Consider the following 15,308-nt stretch of genomic DNA (forward strand, 5'->3'; position numbering starts at 1 on the left):
GGGCTGCCTTCAGCTGTCTTCTAAATAATAATAATAATTTATTATATATACAATAATTATTTATACAATCCAAATATGCAATAGCTTGGAAAACAAATAGTTTAGAAAATGAGAGCCAATGTAAAAAGACTACTTAAACCTATAACAACAGTATAGTTTCTGCATGGCTCATCTTTACAGTTTTCTTACTGCTTCATCAATGTAGTATCAGTAATCTGTTCCTTCAGCTGGCTCCACTGTTCCGGACTTAAAGAGATACCTTTTTCTGCCAAGTTTCATTTCACCTTCTTCATCCATCCAGCATTCTGTAGTATCAATTAGGACTTTACCTTTAAAATCATGAACACTGACATATCTTATTTTACCAATCTGAAACATATTCTCATCTCGGTTGCTACGTTGCTTGGAGCTTTCACCAGTCTTCTGTTTCTTTACAGGCTTTTCGGGCACTGCTTGTTTTTCCTTTTCACCTTTTTGTCAGCTTCACTGTTTGAATCACTGGCAGATGAGCTTGAAGATACAAGTTCTTTTGATTTCAGCATTGTTCCACTCAGTGCCCGCTGCTCTCACTGCCTTCTTCTTGGCTTGCCTTCCCCCCACCCATCCACCCATAAGCATCTTTTATATAGTAAAGGTAAAGGGACACCTGACTGTTAGGTCCAGTTGCGGACGACTCTGGGGTTGCGGTGCTCATCTCGCTTTATTGGCCGAGGGAGCCGACGTACAGCTTCTGGGTCATGTGGCCAGAATGACTAAGCCGCTTCTGGCGAACCAGAGCAGCGCACAGAAACACCGTTTACCTTCCCACCAGAGCAGTACCTATTTTTAAAAAATGTGAGCTGACAAGAGGCAGTCCAGTCTACCACATCAATAGTCATCTACTTCATTATCCTGATTCCGCTACACAACCCACCCGCAAGTGTGTGGTCATTGCATTATGCCCTTTAAAAACAAGCTGTTTTTAAATTTCCCACAAAGTATCATAATGCATGACACGGATCCTTGAGTGTAAACCTGGTAACTGGGCAACAGTGTGATCCAAGCCGTGTCTACTCAGAACTAGGTCCTGTAGAATTCAATAGGGCTTACTTCTCAGGTGAGTGCAGCCTAAGAATTATATTTCATTTTAAAACCCATGGCTTTTCTATACAAATGAAAAGCTGTATATATACTAATAAAGCCTAGCATAAGAACAATGTAGAAGAAGAAGAAGAAGAAGAAGAAGAAGAAGAAGAAGAAGAAGAAGAAGAAGAAGAGTTTGGATTTGATATCCCGCCTTCCACTCCCTTTAAGGAGTCTCAAAGTGGCTAACATTCTCCTTTCCCTTCCTCCCCCACAACAAACACTCTGTGAGGTGAGTGGGGCTGAGAGACTTCAAAGAAGTGTGACTGGCCCAAGGTCACCCAGCAGCTGCATGTGGAGGAGCGGAGACGCGAACCTGGTTCCCCAGGTTACGAGACTACCGCTCCTAACCACTACACCACATTAGCAAGGCTAATGTTAGTTTCCTTCTGATCATTTCAACTCTGGAACAAGCCAGGAAGAGAATAAAAGCAAGGCAAGGGAAATTAACGATTAAGAATGATCCTTTCCCAACAGGGTGGCCATGGCACAGTGCATTCCTATATCAGTGTGTGTGCAGGATTGCAGGCTTACGTACTGTTGCAACAAACACAACAGCTTTCTGGCACCCTAAAGAGGTTGAAGTAGCTGCAGTAATACCATTCCCATCCTATCATGGGCAGTATTTCTGTAAGGTTATATTTCTCAAGGTTATTCCCACAACTGCAACAGCTAGAACTAAATGAACTAGTTTCAGACTTCCTGAGCAATAACTTCATTATGCTGTGTAGCTGCCAAAGACCGTTAAGTGACGTAAAAATCCCCTCTGGGCCTTGTTATAATTTTTAAACACAAGATTGGGCTTGCCAACAACAGAGGATGACTTCGGAAAGTAACAGGAGCTATAGGACGGAAGCTAATATTTTGATTTTCAATGCACATAGTTAGTGTAACTAAAAAGCCTATCATTACCAGTGATGTGGGGGGAAACCCCACCTACTGTAAGGTCTGCTGTACAGCCCAAGCCCTTGCATGCATTTATAACTTTCTTTTACACATTTCTGTGTTCTCTCTTTGTCCCCCTCTCAAGCTTTCATTACAGCATGATTACAATAAGAATAAATGATCCTGATATATCAAAATGGTGTATCTTTGGTTCAAAATAACATTAAGTCTTAGCCTTGGCTTTAACACCAACATTGCTATGTTTTTTTGAAACCTTGGAAAGCCTCTGCCAGTCACTCTAGATGGTATAAGGCTGTAGACCGTCTTCTTGTGTTCCAAGGGAGAAAACCCATTAAACTGAATTAAGTCTGAAAAGACCTCTCCCCACCCATATTTAGACTGAAATTGACATAGTTTGCATGCAATACATTGAATACTTTTGAACATAATATGTGTTTCTTCTTGGGAATAACTGGCCTATAGAAGAGTTCGATCTAATTGAATGACTCACATCCTATGTGAGCATTGCTTGGTCCCAATAAAATTACTAATTTGCCTTTCTTATCACTTTTGTTCTAAAGTAGGGCTCCCATAGGTCTGGAATTTTCCAACATTACTGGGATTTCAAAGGCAGAAGTGACGTCCGGGGGGAATTTCAGGAAGGCGGCAGTTTGTCCTGGATCTTTGGCAAGTAAACCAAAAAATTGTGGGTTTTTTGGCTTTTTTGTAAAAAAAAAATGCTCAACAACTTTGGGGTTTGAAATATGGCAACCCTAGCAACCCTATCTAATGGACTAATATGGCTATGTGCTTTTGATAGTCATCCATTACTTTTATATTCTGCTTTTCTGCCACTGACAGTACAGTCTTCTGAAGAGAATGTGTACATTCTAATAGGCATAATATTAGAGGGGAAAGAGATTGAGTGAGACAAGGAAAATAATTAACTTCGGGTACCAACTCTGCTGTCCTAATGTTACATAATCATTATAATGATCAGGTGGAACAGCCACTGGGGGAGCAAGTTCTGGGAGAAGAGCCTTATGTAATGCGCATGCAATCTTCATGAGCAAATTGCTCTACAGTTGGCAAACATTTAAACCTGTATTATACTATTATTATCCTTTAAGTCAGGGCTGGCATCAGCTCCTTGCATCCACGGGCAACTGTAAGGCAACCCCAGTGGCCTCAAAAGGTTTGCCACTGATGCTTAATGCAAATGTTATCTATACGCCCTTGATCATAGCATTTTTCAAAACCTCTTAGCACTGGTGAGGGCTAAGAACTTTAAACAAGAGTTAAAGCATTTGCATGTTAGATTTTAACAAAACTGCATGTCTTCAAGGCTGCTTTTAAGAAAAGGGTGACAGTTGTTCTCCAATTTCATCCTGAAGTGTCGGGAACAGCATGGCTGTAGCTGAATATTATGCAGTCATAAGTTACAGGTAAGTACTGTTGGCTATCCCGGACCATTATTACATGATTATCACATGATGCCTTGTAATTAAGGCATTCAAAATTATTTGCGCCTTCGCTGACAGTTTCTTTAGAGTTAATTGCTGGCACGACAGGAAGTGTGATGCACTAATTTACCAGGCCATTTACAGCCATTCTCAAATACAGAACATCAGTAGATCATAAGCAGAAACAAAACACTGCTTTATGTATTTATTATTTGTTCTCTCACACAAAGTCACACATCTGAAGTTATTATGCACTATAAGGAATGGATACAGGGGGGAAAAGATTCTCAAAAGGCACAGCCTTCAAATGCTTGTAGGGACCTGCTAGTGGGCTGCAACAGGAGCACTACTATCATGCAAATATACGGTAAAATGTTAGGGACACAGGTGGCGCCGTGGTCTAAACCACTGAGCCTCTTGGAGTTGCTGATCAGAAGGTCCGCGGTTCAAATCCCTGCAACAGGGTGAGTTCCCGTTGCTCTCTGTCCCAGCTCCTGCCAACCTAGCAGTTCAAAAGCATGCCAATGCAAGTAGATAAATAGGTACTGCTGTGGTGGGAAGGTAAATGGCGTTTCCGTGTGCTCTGATTTCCGTCAAGGTGTTCCGTTGCGCCAGAAGCTGGCCACATGACCCAGAAAGCTGTCTGTGGACAAACGCCAGCTCCCTCACCCTGAAGCGAGATAAGCGCCACAACCCATATTCACCTTTGACTGGATTTAACCACCCAGGGGTCTTTTAGCTATGGTAAAAGGTTAAGAAATGGGTCCCCCAGTTGCATGATTGGGTTAAAAGTAGGTCCTGGCTCTGACAAGGTTGAAGACAACTGGATTACAGGATACTGATTTGCAGCAGAAGAGCATTTTCATCTCCCAGGAATGCATATAGCAGACTGTGAAGTAAGAAAACTTCCAGTTTCTCAAACGGAGTATTCAGCATGAAGCTCAAATCCATTAGGAAATTCAATACAGTGGCTCTCTGACTCAACAGACACTGGGAGTGCCTTACACTAACCATTTACTTGTGCCAATTTATCCCCTGCAGTCCTAGTTAGGAGTGCATTAATTTGACTGCAAAGTAGTCTGCATGTTACATCTTGCTTTTTGACTTGTTAGCTTCCTTCTGAGTAAGCAAGTGAAATCCTTTGTTTTCTTATGTTACTTTGGGGCGTCTCTGTGCTCTTTGTTTTGAATATTTGCACAATTCAAACTTAACCTTTAGGCGTAGTGTCATCCACCCAACAATTTGCTGGCTGAAGCTGTTCTTGATGGTGCACCAGGTTTTGTTTTTTCAAACTGCTGTATATTATGGTTGCAACTGCATGGATTCATCTGCGAAAGGGCGGTAATGATAGGGGAGGGAATACCAGTGTCAACACAGGTTATGAGTGAAGCCGCTGAACAGTGGCGGCACGCTAGTTTGGTTCTTCCAGATGTTAGTTTTGTAGCACAGCTTGGGTGTCAAATGGGTTCCCTTTCTCTCCCTACCCTTCTCATATCAAATTCAATTTTCCTTACATGGTTTCAGTGAGTAGCGTGCTAAAGAAACAGCTTTCCCCACATGTGATAAATAGAATGCTGGAAATGCAAAGTAGAAGGAACTTTTTCCCATATGTGGTGGACATGTAAAAAAGTTAAAGTATATTGGGAAATGATATACGAGATAAAAGTAGGTTTAAAACAACTCCCCCCCCCCCAAAAAAAAGAGGCATCTCTGTTAGGAATGGTTCAGAGGTTCCTAGGAATGAGAAGAACTTATTCATGTACACAACCACAACAGCTCGGATCTTGTTAGCCCAACAATGGAAAGTGTGAGAGGTCCCTAGTAAGGAAGATTGGCAATTTAAGGTAAGAATATGCAGAATTAGCAGACCTAACAAGTAGAATAAGAGAACAACAAGACCAGGTATTTAAAGAGTGGAAAATTTTTGTTCAGTATACTGAAAATAATTGTGCACAGCAGAATTAAAGTAATTCAACGGAATGACATATTTTGAACTGATGTAAGATAAGAAAATTAAATTAGATGGCTATATTAAAATAAGCAGGAGTGGTGGATAAGTTAAATGAACCTTGGAAGGGGAGGGAGGGAAGTCAATGAATGAATGGTATAATAAAAGATGTTTAATTTGAAATGTAAAATTTGAAAATTTAATAAAAGTTAACAACAACTGTAGCGAAGGAAGAAAAGGTTTTAGAAGTGTGACATTCTGACCCAGTTCCCATGGTTCAGAGTGAGCGAGAGAACATGTGGATTCCCAGAAAGAAGATTGCAGCTGTTTTGCAGTCGTGCTGCCAACTCCCATCAGCCATACTGCACAATGGACTGGCCTCAAATACTTGTTTGAAATTTGGGTGCCACTCAGCTGGCTGAGAGGGGGTGGCATGGGTTCCAAGAGTAATGAGTCTCCAGCTTCCCAGACTATCCCTGTACTTTCATCACCATGCTGACTTCTCTCTCTCTTTCATGTTCAGACTGGCAAGTCTCAGGCTGCATCCTCTTTATAACTTCCCGCTCCTCCTCATATTCTTTCTCTGGACCTTGAGCCAAGAGAACATCTTGGATACACCTTCTGAGAACAAAGGGGCAAGCATAGCTTCTTTGTTTCTCCACCTAGATAGCTAGCTAGGTCAACCAGAACTCTGCGCCTCAGTCTGAATACCTTTCAACTAAAAGTGTGCTCCAAGCATGGGTTCATTTAGTGAAGGTTAACTTCTGCTTATGCATATTGTTGTAAAGAAAAATCTGCCCTTTTCCCCTTATGGGGTATCCAAGAGCCCATATAGAGTCCTTACATAGGTTCCCTATTGTTAGGAGAAAATAACAGAGGCCAACCACAGAATATTGAGAAGCAAAGCAGCTAGTAAGCCTGATCTTTATTGATCTGTTGCAACAGGGTGCTCCCCTCACCCGCAGGAGAGGAGGAGGAACCCAGAAAAACGGCGCGCAAGGCCTTATAAAGACTTTTGAAATTGCCACCCTGTAGATCAAGACCACCCCTCCATACATACATCACAGAAGGGGTGTAACCCAAGACCACCACCCCAGATACGTCATACCTACATCACAGAAAAGGTGGTCTAAAACAGAAATTTGAATGTTGTTTATCTCCTGTCTGGCAGGTTACTTGATTGGATACCCTGCTTACTTGATTGGATTGCCTGGGGAGCCTGGCCAGTCTTTTGTAATGATAAATACTTAGTTCCTGGGCCAGGTCACAGGATCACAGCCTATTCAGATCTTAAATGTGCCCTTAAGACAGGATTTGTGAAGGAAAAGACAATGGGGAGGCTTTTCCATTTTCCTTTGACCTTGCAGAGAAAACATTTGCTCAGTTTTGGAATCAAAATGGTTTCAGGTCTGTCTTCCTGTGCTGATCTATGTACGTGCTTGGTTGGTACACTTATGAACATTAAACATATATCTAAGACCTCAAAATTCCCATCACAGAATAAACACAATACCTGCTCACTGGAAGGCTGAGTTTGGAGTTTATGGTTGCCCAGTACCCAACCTTTGCTTTTGCTTCTCCCCTACCCCACACCGCAGTCAGATATTGACAGAGGGGGGTAAATCAACCACCAGAGTCACGGATAAGGTATTTGACTTTATTGACACATGGGTAGATGAGCAAACAGAAGGCAGCCAAGATCTATCCATCAAAACTGGATGTTCAAAATATTTTGAAGGACCAATTCTACAACCACTAGGGAGTGTTTCACCCAGTGCCACCTGCCTAACTCACGGGGGACTGCTCTCCTCTTTCAGGTAGTCCTTGTAAATCCTCCTCATCCGTTGAATCTCCTTCTCCGGGGGCTGCTGCCACTCGTACCACTCATACCACGCTGTCTTGTTCTGCAGGGCTGGGGACGGAGGGGTCTTGCTGACAGCTGGATGCTGGTTGCTGTAGTCCTCGTGGAAAGTGACGAAGGGGACACTAGAGGATAAAAGGCCTGAGGGAGGAGGCGGAGGAGTAAACATGTCAGAAAGACAGTTTCTTGCTATCTCCAAAGAAGATGGAACGACACCCCCTCCCACACCCACAATATCTCCCTGTTGCTGGGCTGCAGAATCTCCCACTGCTGATATGGAGTACGGGTGGGGCTGCATTATCCCACACACAGCCCTGCAGGCATCCTCTCCCCCTCCAGCTTCAACCCAACTCCTTTGCTCAGCTTCATGCCACTCACCACTGTCCCGAGCCATCTGAATAGCTTTGGTCAGTTGCTGATACTTCTTCATGCAGATACCTGTGACAGAAGGAGGCAAACGTTTCAAAGTGCAGCAGAGACTGCAGTCGCATGCAAATAAAAACTTGTTTGCACTTAGGTATGGAGAGTCTATCACGCCTCTTATACCTTAGAACCCGGACTGGCCAACTTCTCTTCTCATGGAGTCGATTCTCCAAATCAAATGATCTGGTAGTGTACCTTTTCATGAGTAATCATGTCGTCACAAAAGAGCTTGAAAGTTATGGAGTTTGGGCAGGAGCAGGCCTTTCCACAGGAAAATGACAAGGCTCATGTACACCTTTTAAAATAGGTCAGGATTCTAGGAAGCTGCCTTATTCCGAGTCAAACTACCTGACAGCCTAGCCAGTGCTGCCTCCTGTGATTGGCAGTGACTGGCTCACCAGCATGTTAGGCAGATCACCTGCTGCCTTGTTTGCTTGTTTGTTTGTTAATGCCAGGGATTAATCCTGGGAACTTGTATTGCAAGGCATGCATCCTCCCACCCAACTACCATCCTTTCCCTAAAACCTGGCCACACAGCATGACCAATCCCAAGGAGGTCAGGTCAGGTTGTGCAGTAAAACTATGCTTCTGGCCAACAGGCTACTCTGAGTGGCACCTAGAAAACTATTTTTAAAAAAACATAAAGAGCCCTGTTGGCTCAGACCAAAGCTCATTTACTCCAGCATCCTGTTTCCTCCAGCTTTTTTCAGAAAGCCCACAAGCAGGTCCTGAAGCAAGTGGTGTATACCACCTTTCATCCGAAGATCTCAGGGTGGTTCACAACATAATACAAAATAAGAATGCAAAATGCATAATAAAATACCCCCCAACACATTCAAAAGGTCTTAGAATGTTTATTCAGCCAAAGGCTTGGTTATAGAGAAACATTTTTGCCTGGTGCCTAAAGATATGTAGTGAAGGTGCCAGGCGAGCCTCCCCGAGGAGGGCATTCCACAAACAAGGAGCCACTGCAGAAAAGGCCCATTCTTGTGTTGCCACCCTCCAGAACTCTTGTAGAGGGGGCACACAAAGAGAGGCCTCAGATGATGAGTGCAGGAACCAGTCAGTTAATATGTGGAGAAGATGGGAGAAAGCTAGAATTTTTCCAGTGCTGTAAACTATTTCAGTCCAGTATAGTCGCTCTGTGGTGTTTGGCCTAACAGGGCCAAAATTAATAACGATTACTGTTGCACTCAGAAGACCCAGGTTCAAATCCCAATTCAGACACAAAGCTCCATGGATGGCCTTGGAGAGGGAGAAGACAACCATCAGTCTTTTGAAAGAAAGGTGCAATAAATAGGCAATGGACTAGAATCATGGCTAATGGACGCTAATAGATATATATTCCATGAATTTGACTAACCCCTTTTTAAAGCCATCTAAACTTGTGGTCATCTGGTTGCAGTGAATTCCATTAAAAAAATGTATTGCGTGAAACAAGTTTTTTTTAGGGAGTCTACTGTTTTAGGGATCCACTGTTAATCAGTTTTAGTGAGTGACCACAAGTTCTAGTACAATGGGAAAGAATTTGGAGGCTGAGAAGAGCCTCTCTATCATTTACCTGTCTGGTATAGAGTTCTCCCTTCCTCCCAGTGCCAGAAACCTCAACAAGGTAGACAACAACAGGGATGTAGAATTAAGTGGAATGGGGGGTATGAAGGGCAAACGGTGGCTCACCTGTGTGCGTCGGGTGGTAGGTGATGCCTGTGTGGGGGCTGATGAACTGCTCCAGAAGCCTCACATTCTGCGGGAATAATCAGACTTTACATGTTACAATTCAAAAAAGGGATCATGGGCACTAAAGCTATTTCTGCCAGTTCCCTATGAAGCTGCCATTAGTTAGTTAGACCATTGGTCCATCTTAAACTCAGTCCTGTTGACACTGACTGACAGCTGCTCCACAGGACATCAGATGTATCCCTCCCGGCCCTACCTGAGATGCCGAGAATTGAACCAAGGACCTTCTAAATGCTAAGTAGATGCTTGACCAAAGAGCTACATAGCTCTTCCCTTTGGGGCCATCTGACATGCTGTGGTGGCGACGTGAGCCGGGGGCCTTCTCTGCAGCCACAGAGTGTCCTCTCTAGGGAAGGTCGCCTCATTCCTCCCTTACTGGCTCTTAAGATGTCAAGGCAAGGAAGCTGGAGGGCCTTGAACGTTGTACTTTTACCTCTCTTACCAGTCCCTGCTGTTCTGATTAACATGGCGACCAACCACCACCCCTTTCAAAATGTAGCAAATTTTTATACTACAGTGGTACCTCTGGATGCAAACGGGATCCATTCTGGAGCCCCATTCGCATCCTGAAGCGAACGCAACCCGCATCTGCGAGGGTCGCTGCTTCTGCGCATGACGTCATTTTTGCGTCTGCGCATGCACGAGCGGCAAAACCCGGAAGTAACGCATTCTGTTACTTGCAGGTCGCCACGGAGCACAACCCGAAAACACTCAAACCGAAGCTACTTCAACCCGAGGTATGACTGTATTTCTAAAAAGTCTTGTTATCTGCTTTGGAGACTTTCAGTTGAAAAGCAGGTTATTTCAATTCAGAAACAAATTTTGGTTTCTCTTACCCTATAATCCAGGAAGAGGTTTTGGTCTCTGCAGATAGGGCAGGGATTCCCACAGACGTGCTTTCCTCTCTGCAGGAACAAACGTATCAAATGAATGTCATTACATATAAAAAGAAGAAGAGGTGCTGGTATTGATAAAAGCATGGGTGCCACCACAAAATGGCTACTATAGGCAGCCCAAAAAGAAGTGACAGTATTCTCTCTCTCTCTCTCTCTCTCTCTCACACACACACACACACACACACACACACACACACAACCTCTGATGCAAAGTATCCATTTGGAACTCAGTTTTGGCACACATCACAAAAAAGGGGGAAAGAAACACACTCACAATGCAAGTCTTCCGGGTCTTCTGTGGTGGAATCTGGCCCTTGTGATTGCGCCGGTAGCCAAACCAGACGGGATTGCTGCCATATCTTTCTATGTATTCTAAAGCGGGAGAGAGAGAAAAACGATGCCAGTCAATCACAGCAGCATTTTGTCAAGGCTCTCCAAAAGGACAACACAGCAGAAGCTTTCAGCCTCCTGAGCCCAACTATTACAGGTTCAACTACAAATCCGCTTCACACTGAGTGCCCTAGATGAAACAACAGGCTTACTGTCTTGTGAAGGAAAAGGTGATGGTAGTTTAAGAAACTTGGGCTGCAGCTCTATCGACTTGTCAGCAAGCCCCACTAAGCCATGTGATTTACCCGAGAGAAAGTCATGCCTTCGACTGCACCATTCGTCAAAATTACAGATGGTGGTTAAAGGAATGTTGGTGTTGTGATGAACCACACCCATTCAAAAATAAATATATTATTTAATACACCCTCTCCAAGACTACAAGCATCCCTTTGTCTCTTTCCATTTGAACACAAGCCCATGCACGGCTTCTCAAATGTAGGTCCCACTGGGCTCAATAGATTTTATTCCCATCTTAGTGTGCAACTGTTCTCAGAGCCTCTCTGCAGATCTGTCTCACCCTATCCTTTAGCCGTTATTTCTGCCAGTGATATTTGTTCCTCCAACTTGACCACCCCCAGTTGCCCCAAAGTTTCCTGCTCCTCCTCTTCCCTGCTGCCCCTTGTGTTTTGAACTCCCCATGTAGCACTTTCTTCCTTCAAAACCTCTCATGAGGATTTTTACTTAACTGCTTAGTTCTAACTCCCAAATCAACTGGAGCTTATGTAGCTGTTAAGCGCACTGACCTCCTCTTCATCCAGTACTGCCCTTGCCTCACTTTTTCTTGCCTTGACCCCATTACCTCCCTCTGCTGTTTAAATTTACACCCTAATCTCTCTCTCTCTCTCTCTCTCTCTCTCTCTCTCTCTCACACACACACACACACACACACAGACACGAGGAGAGAACTCTATAAAGCACTATGAACACTGATAGTGCTATATAAATAAAAACAGCACAGAACTGCATGCTGGGAGTTGAGTGAGTTTTAAAATCTAGCAGTCACCCAATTGCTACTGCTATGTGCCCCAAGCAAACTTTATGGCTTTGCTAACCGTTCTTTACTGAGAATCTGGTAAATATTCATAGATGACCAGAAGAAACTACTTTATACTGAATCAGGCCAATGGGTTATCTGGTTTCACACTGCCAATGGCTCTCTAAAGCTTCAGGCAGAGAATGTTCCAAGCCCAGCAACTGGAGGTGCCAGTGACTGAACTTGACCCAGAGAGCTTAGTGCTCAACTGTAGCTGGAAGGAGGCAAACAAAATAGCCGCACGAACCCAAAGCAGAGAACCAATGACTGCATGTTCCCAACAGATACAAGGGAAATCACACAGAGCAAGCATGCTGGTCCTGCTTTGGAACATGCCTGGAAAAAATACTTCTGAGAACCATTTGTATGCTGTCCCACGGGAGAAAGGCATGGCACACTTATAAGAACTGCATGTACATGCTTTTCAAGCTGCAGTGGCTCCCGGTGGAGTACAGGGTCAGATTTAAGGTGCTGCTTTTGACCTTTAAAGCCTTCACGGCCTAGGACCCTCATACCTACGGGACCGCTTCTCCTGGTATGCCCCACGGAGAGCCTCAAGGTCCATAAATAACAACACCCTAGTGGTCCCGGGCCCTAAGGAAGTTAGATTGGCTTCAACCAGAGCCAGGGCCTTTTCAACTCTGGCTCCGGCCTGGTGGAAAGCTCTGTCTCATGAGACCAGGGCCCTGCAGGATCTGATTTCTTTCCGCAGGGCCTGTAAGACAGAGTTGTTCCACCTGGCCTTTGGCTTGGAGCCAATTTGATTCCCTCCCTCCCTCTCTTTCTTTATTCTTTTCCTTCTTCTCCTGCGATGAGGCTACATTTTAATATTTTAATGTTCCATTATTTTAATGTTGTATTTTATTTTTGTTTTTAAGTTGTAATCATTCATCTTGTTTTTATTATTGCTTGTAAGCCGCTCTGAGCCCGGCCTTGGCTGGGGAGGGCGGGGTAGAAATAAAAAATTATTATTATTATTATTATTATTATTATTATTATGTAATGGTGTATGTGGAGTTAAAAATAGAAAAATGTAAAGTCTAGCACATGGATAGGCAAACTAAGGCCCAGGGGCTGGATCCGGCCCAATCGCCTTCTAAATCCGTCCCACGGACAGTCTGGGAATCAGCGTGTTTTTACATGAGTAGAATGTGTCCTTTTATTTAAAATGCATCTCTGGGTTATTTGTGGGGCATAGGAATTCATTCATATTTTTTTTCAAAATATAGTCCGGCCCCCAAAGTCTGAGGGACAATGGACAGGCCCCCTGCTGAAAAAGTTTGCTAGCAAATTTCTGTAGGAGATTCTTTCAACCCTGATAACCCTCTAGATGTTGATGTTTGTTTGTTTATAATTTCTTGGTCACCTAAGAAAATAGCCTCTAGGTCATGGGTGTCAAACACAAGGCCCGCGGGCCGAATCCGGCCCGCCAGACCTCGTCATGTGGCCCGTGTAGCCGCCGCCAGCCTTCACCTTTTATTCTCGCTTTTTTTTTTTTTTGACACAAGAAAGCTGCCTCTTCAGCGCATGCGCGGCAGCCTACAAGCCAGAGAATGTCTGCCCTCTAGCGGCGGCGCGGCCCCCGATGAATTTGAGTTTGACACCCCTGCTCTAGGTGACTTATGAAAAGTTAAAAACCTGAAGGCATAGCACAAAATAACAATATATTACAGAAAAAATCATAAACACTGTAAAACAAACCAGGTAACGGCAGAAAACTTTAGCTATATAGAACATTTGAGTAACAAACAGAAGAATTAACATAATCTGTCAGTGCATGGAAGAAGAGGACATTTTTACCTGTTGCCAAAGAAATGTTAATGATGTTGCCAGGCAGACCACAACAGGGAGAGCATTCCACAAGTGGGGAGCCACAGCTAAAAAGGCCCTTACCCTTGTCACCAACTCCAAACCGCCATCAGGGTTGCAACACCCATCAGCCCCAAACAGAGTGGCCAATGGTCAGCTCCTGTATGTAACTGTACTGTTACATACAGGCAGGGGTCAACATTCTTGGCCATGGGAATTATCCCAGGAGTAGCCAATGTGGCTACCGCAGTGCCTGGAGACAGTCAGGTTGTGTATCTGCAGTAATGACCAGAGGAGGAATAACCACTGGGATGAGTACAAAGAGAAGAAATGCCATGGTACACCTGCAGCAGCACAACCAGACACCTTCACCTGCCCCAGCTGCAACAAAAGATGTCTCTCCAGTATCAGCCCCTACAGCCACAGCAGGTGCTGTAACTCTGCAATGGTTTGACTTCACTCACAAAGGTGAACTCCTCCACTGTCTCCCTAGACAGACAGATGCCAACATGAGCCAATGTGGCATCCTCCAGATGTTGTGGACTACAATTCCCTAATCCACAGGCCATCCAGGCCAAGGCTGGTGGAAGTTGGAGTCCACAACATCAGGAAAGCACCACACTGACTAATACAGGTACAGCATTATCCACTTTTATCTATGTAAAAAGATCTGCAGTCGCATGAATGTCATTGCAGTTCATGCCCTATTCTTCAACGACACACCACTCCTTTCACTTGCACTCACACACACACATTGCTGCTGTCCTTATATTCCCCAGATACCTTCAGACTCAAAGTACTCCCACGGCTTCTCTTTAAAACGTGATTCTGTGTCAGAAGCCACTTGCTCTGTGGGTTCAGCTTCGCCAGCCTCTGTGCTGTAAATACGGAAAGTTAATCGCTCGGGCTGCAGGACGGAAATGCTGGATACATTCTAAAGGGTAGAAGCAAAGCAAGGCATGTGTAAAAAGGCAGATATCGATATGAATGGTGATAGTGGTTTGTTTGTTTGTTTGTTTGTTTGTTTTTTAAAAAAGCAGAAACCCTGTATAGTGAAGTTTTTAATATTTGATGTTTTACAATTTGTTGAAAGCCACCCAGAGTAGCTGGGGCAGGTGGGTGGCATAGAAATTAACAATAACAATAATACAGTAATTATTATTATTATTACATCACAGCAAGTTGAAAAAGCTATATTCCTCAAATGAAGTGTTCAGAAATTAAGGGCCCCATTTGCCTTCTCCACTGCCAATTCAGCACACAATAGAAGACAATAAAACTATTCTCATTCTTTCTCGAAACTATGCAAAATAAGTAGCTGTCATATTTTCACTTTTCCTGGGGGTAAGGAATTCTGTGGTTATAATAGAATTCAAAAATTCTGAGATCTGAGAAATTCTGAGATCCTGGCTTCAGACAATATCCATTAAGGGACAGCGAAGACACAGTTCTCCTGTCTGTTAACTGTAGTTAAAAGAATGAAAGTGAGCTTGCATGCTCTCTCCTCCATCACACAGTGTACACAATACGTAGTTGAGCTGTACAAATCACCAAGTACATCACACTTGTATGTGTGCAGCCATAGCTTGCATCTGTGTCCACCGTAAGGTATGAACAAGCCTATTAGAAATAGCTATTGTTACACTTTAAGAATTGGTGTCTTTTGCTTTCTCCCCCACCCTTCTCCTGTTTAGACTGAAAGCCTATGGGAGGGAATGTCTTGTTTTGATTGGCTGTAGGA

General features: G+C 43.8%; 1 protein-coding gene, 2 long non-coding RNA genes and 1 pseudogene across 5 annotated transcripts in view; 1 reads left to right on the forward strand and 3 right to left on the reverse strand.

Moving 5' to 3' along the window:
- Positions 1-174: 174 nt before the first annotated feature.
- LOC308465664 (activated RNA polymerase II transcriptional coactivator p15 pseudogene) lies at positions 175-643 on the reverse strand (annotated as a pseudogene). The gene has a single exon. The product of its transcript is annotated as an activated RNA polymerase II transcriptional coactivator p15 pseudogene (transcript).
- Positions 644-692: 49 nt separating this feature from the next.
- On the forward strand, positions 693-10,268 carry LOC308471793. Its single transcript, XR_013983156.1, has 3 exons — positions 693-1,096; positions 2,592-2,694; positions 10,123-10,268. It is a non-coding gene; the product is annotated as an uncharacterized lncRNA (long non-coding RNA).
- Positions 7,062-15,308, reverse strand: part of MRPS18B (mitochondrial ribosomal protein S18B) — a 10,477-nt gene continuing 2,230 nt past the window's right edge. For both annotated transcript variants that reach the window (XM_080996075.1, XM_080996074.1), the window contains exons 2-7: positions 14,351-14,501; positions 10,610-10,707; positions 10,276-10,344; positions 9,380-9,446; positions 7,658-7,717; positions 7,062-7,420 (exon numbers count right to left, since the gene is read on the reverse strand). In XM_080996075.1, the coding sequence (XP_080852201.1) occupies positions 7,209-7,420; positions 7,658-7,717; positions 9,380-9,446; positions 10,276-10,344; positions 10,610-10,707; positions 14,351-14,501 (657 nt within the window). In that variant the 3' untranslated portion in view covers positions 7,062-7,208. The remainder of the gene's footprint in view (positions 7,421-7,657; positions 7,718-9,379; positions 9,447-10,275; positions 10,345-10,609; positions 10,708-14,350; positions 14,502-15,308) is intronic.
- On the reverse strand, positions 11,077-11,446 carry LOC308471794. Its single transcript, XR_013983157.1, has 2 exons — positions 11,372-11,446; positions 11,077-11,263 (listed from the first exon to the last, which is right to left on the reverse strand). It is a non-coding gene; the product is annotated as an uncharacterized lncRNA (long non-coding RNA).

This window comes from Podarcis pityusensis, assembly GCF_964106645.2.
Source record: "Podarcis pityusensis genome assembly, chromosome: 2".
Lineage (NCBI taxonomy): Eukaryota > Metazoa > Chordata > Lepidosauria > Squamata > Lacertidae > Podarcis > Podarcis pityusensis.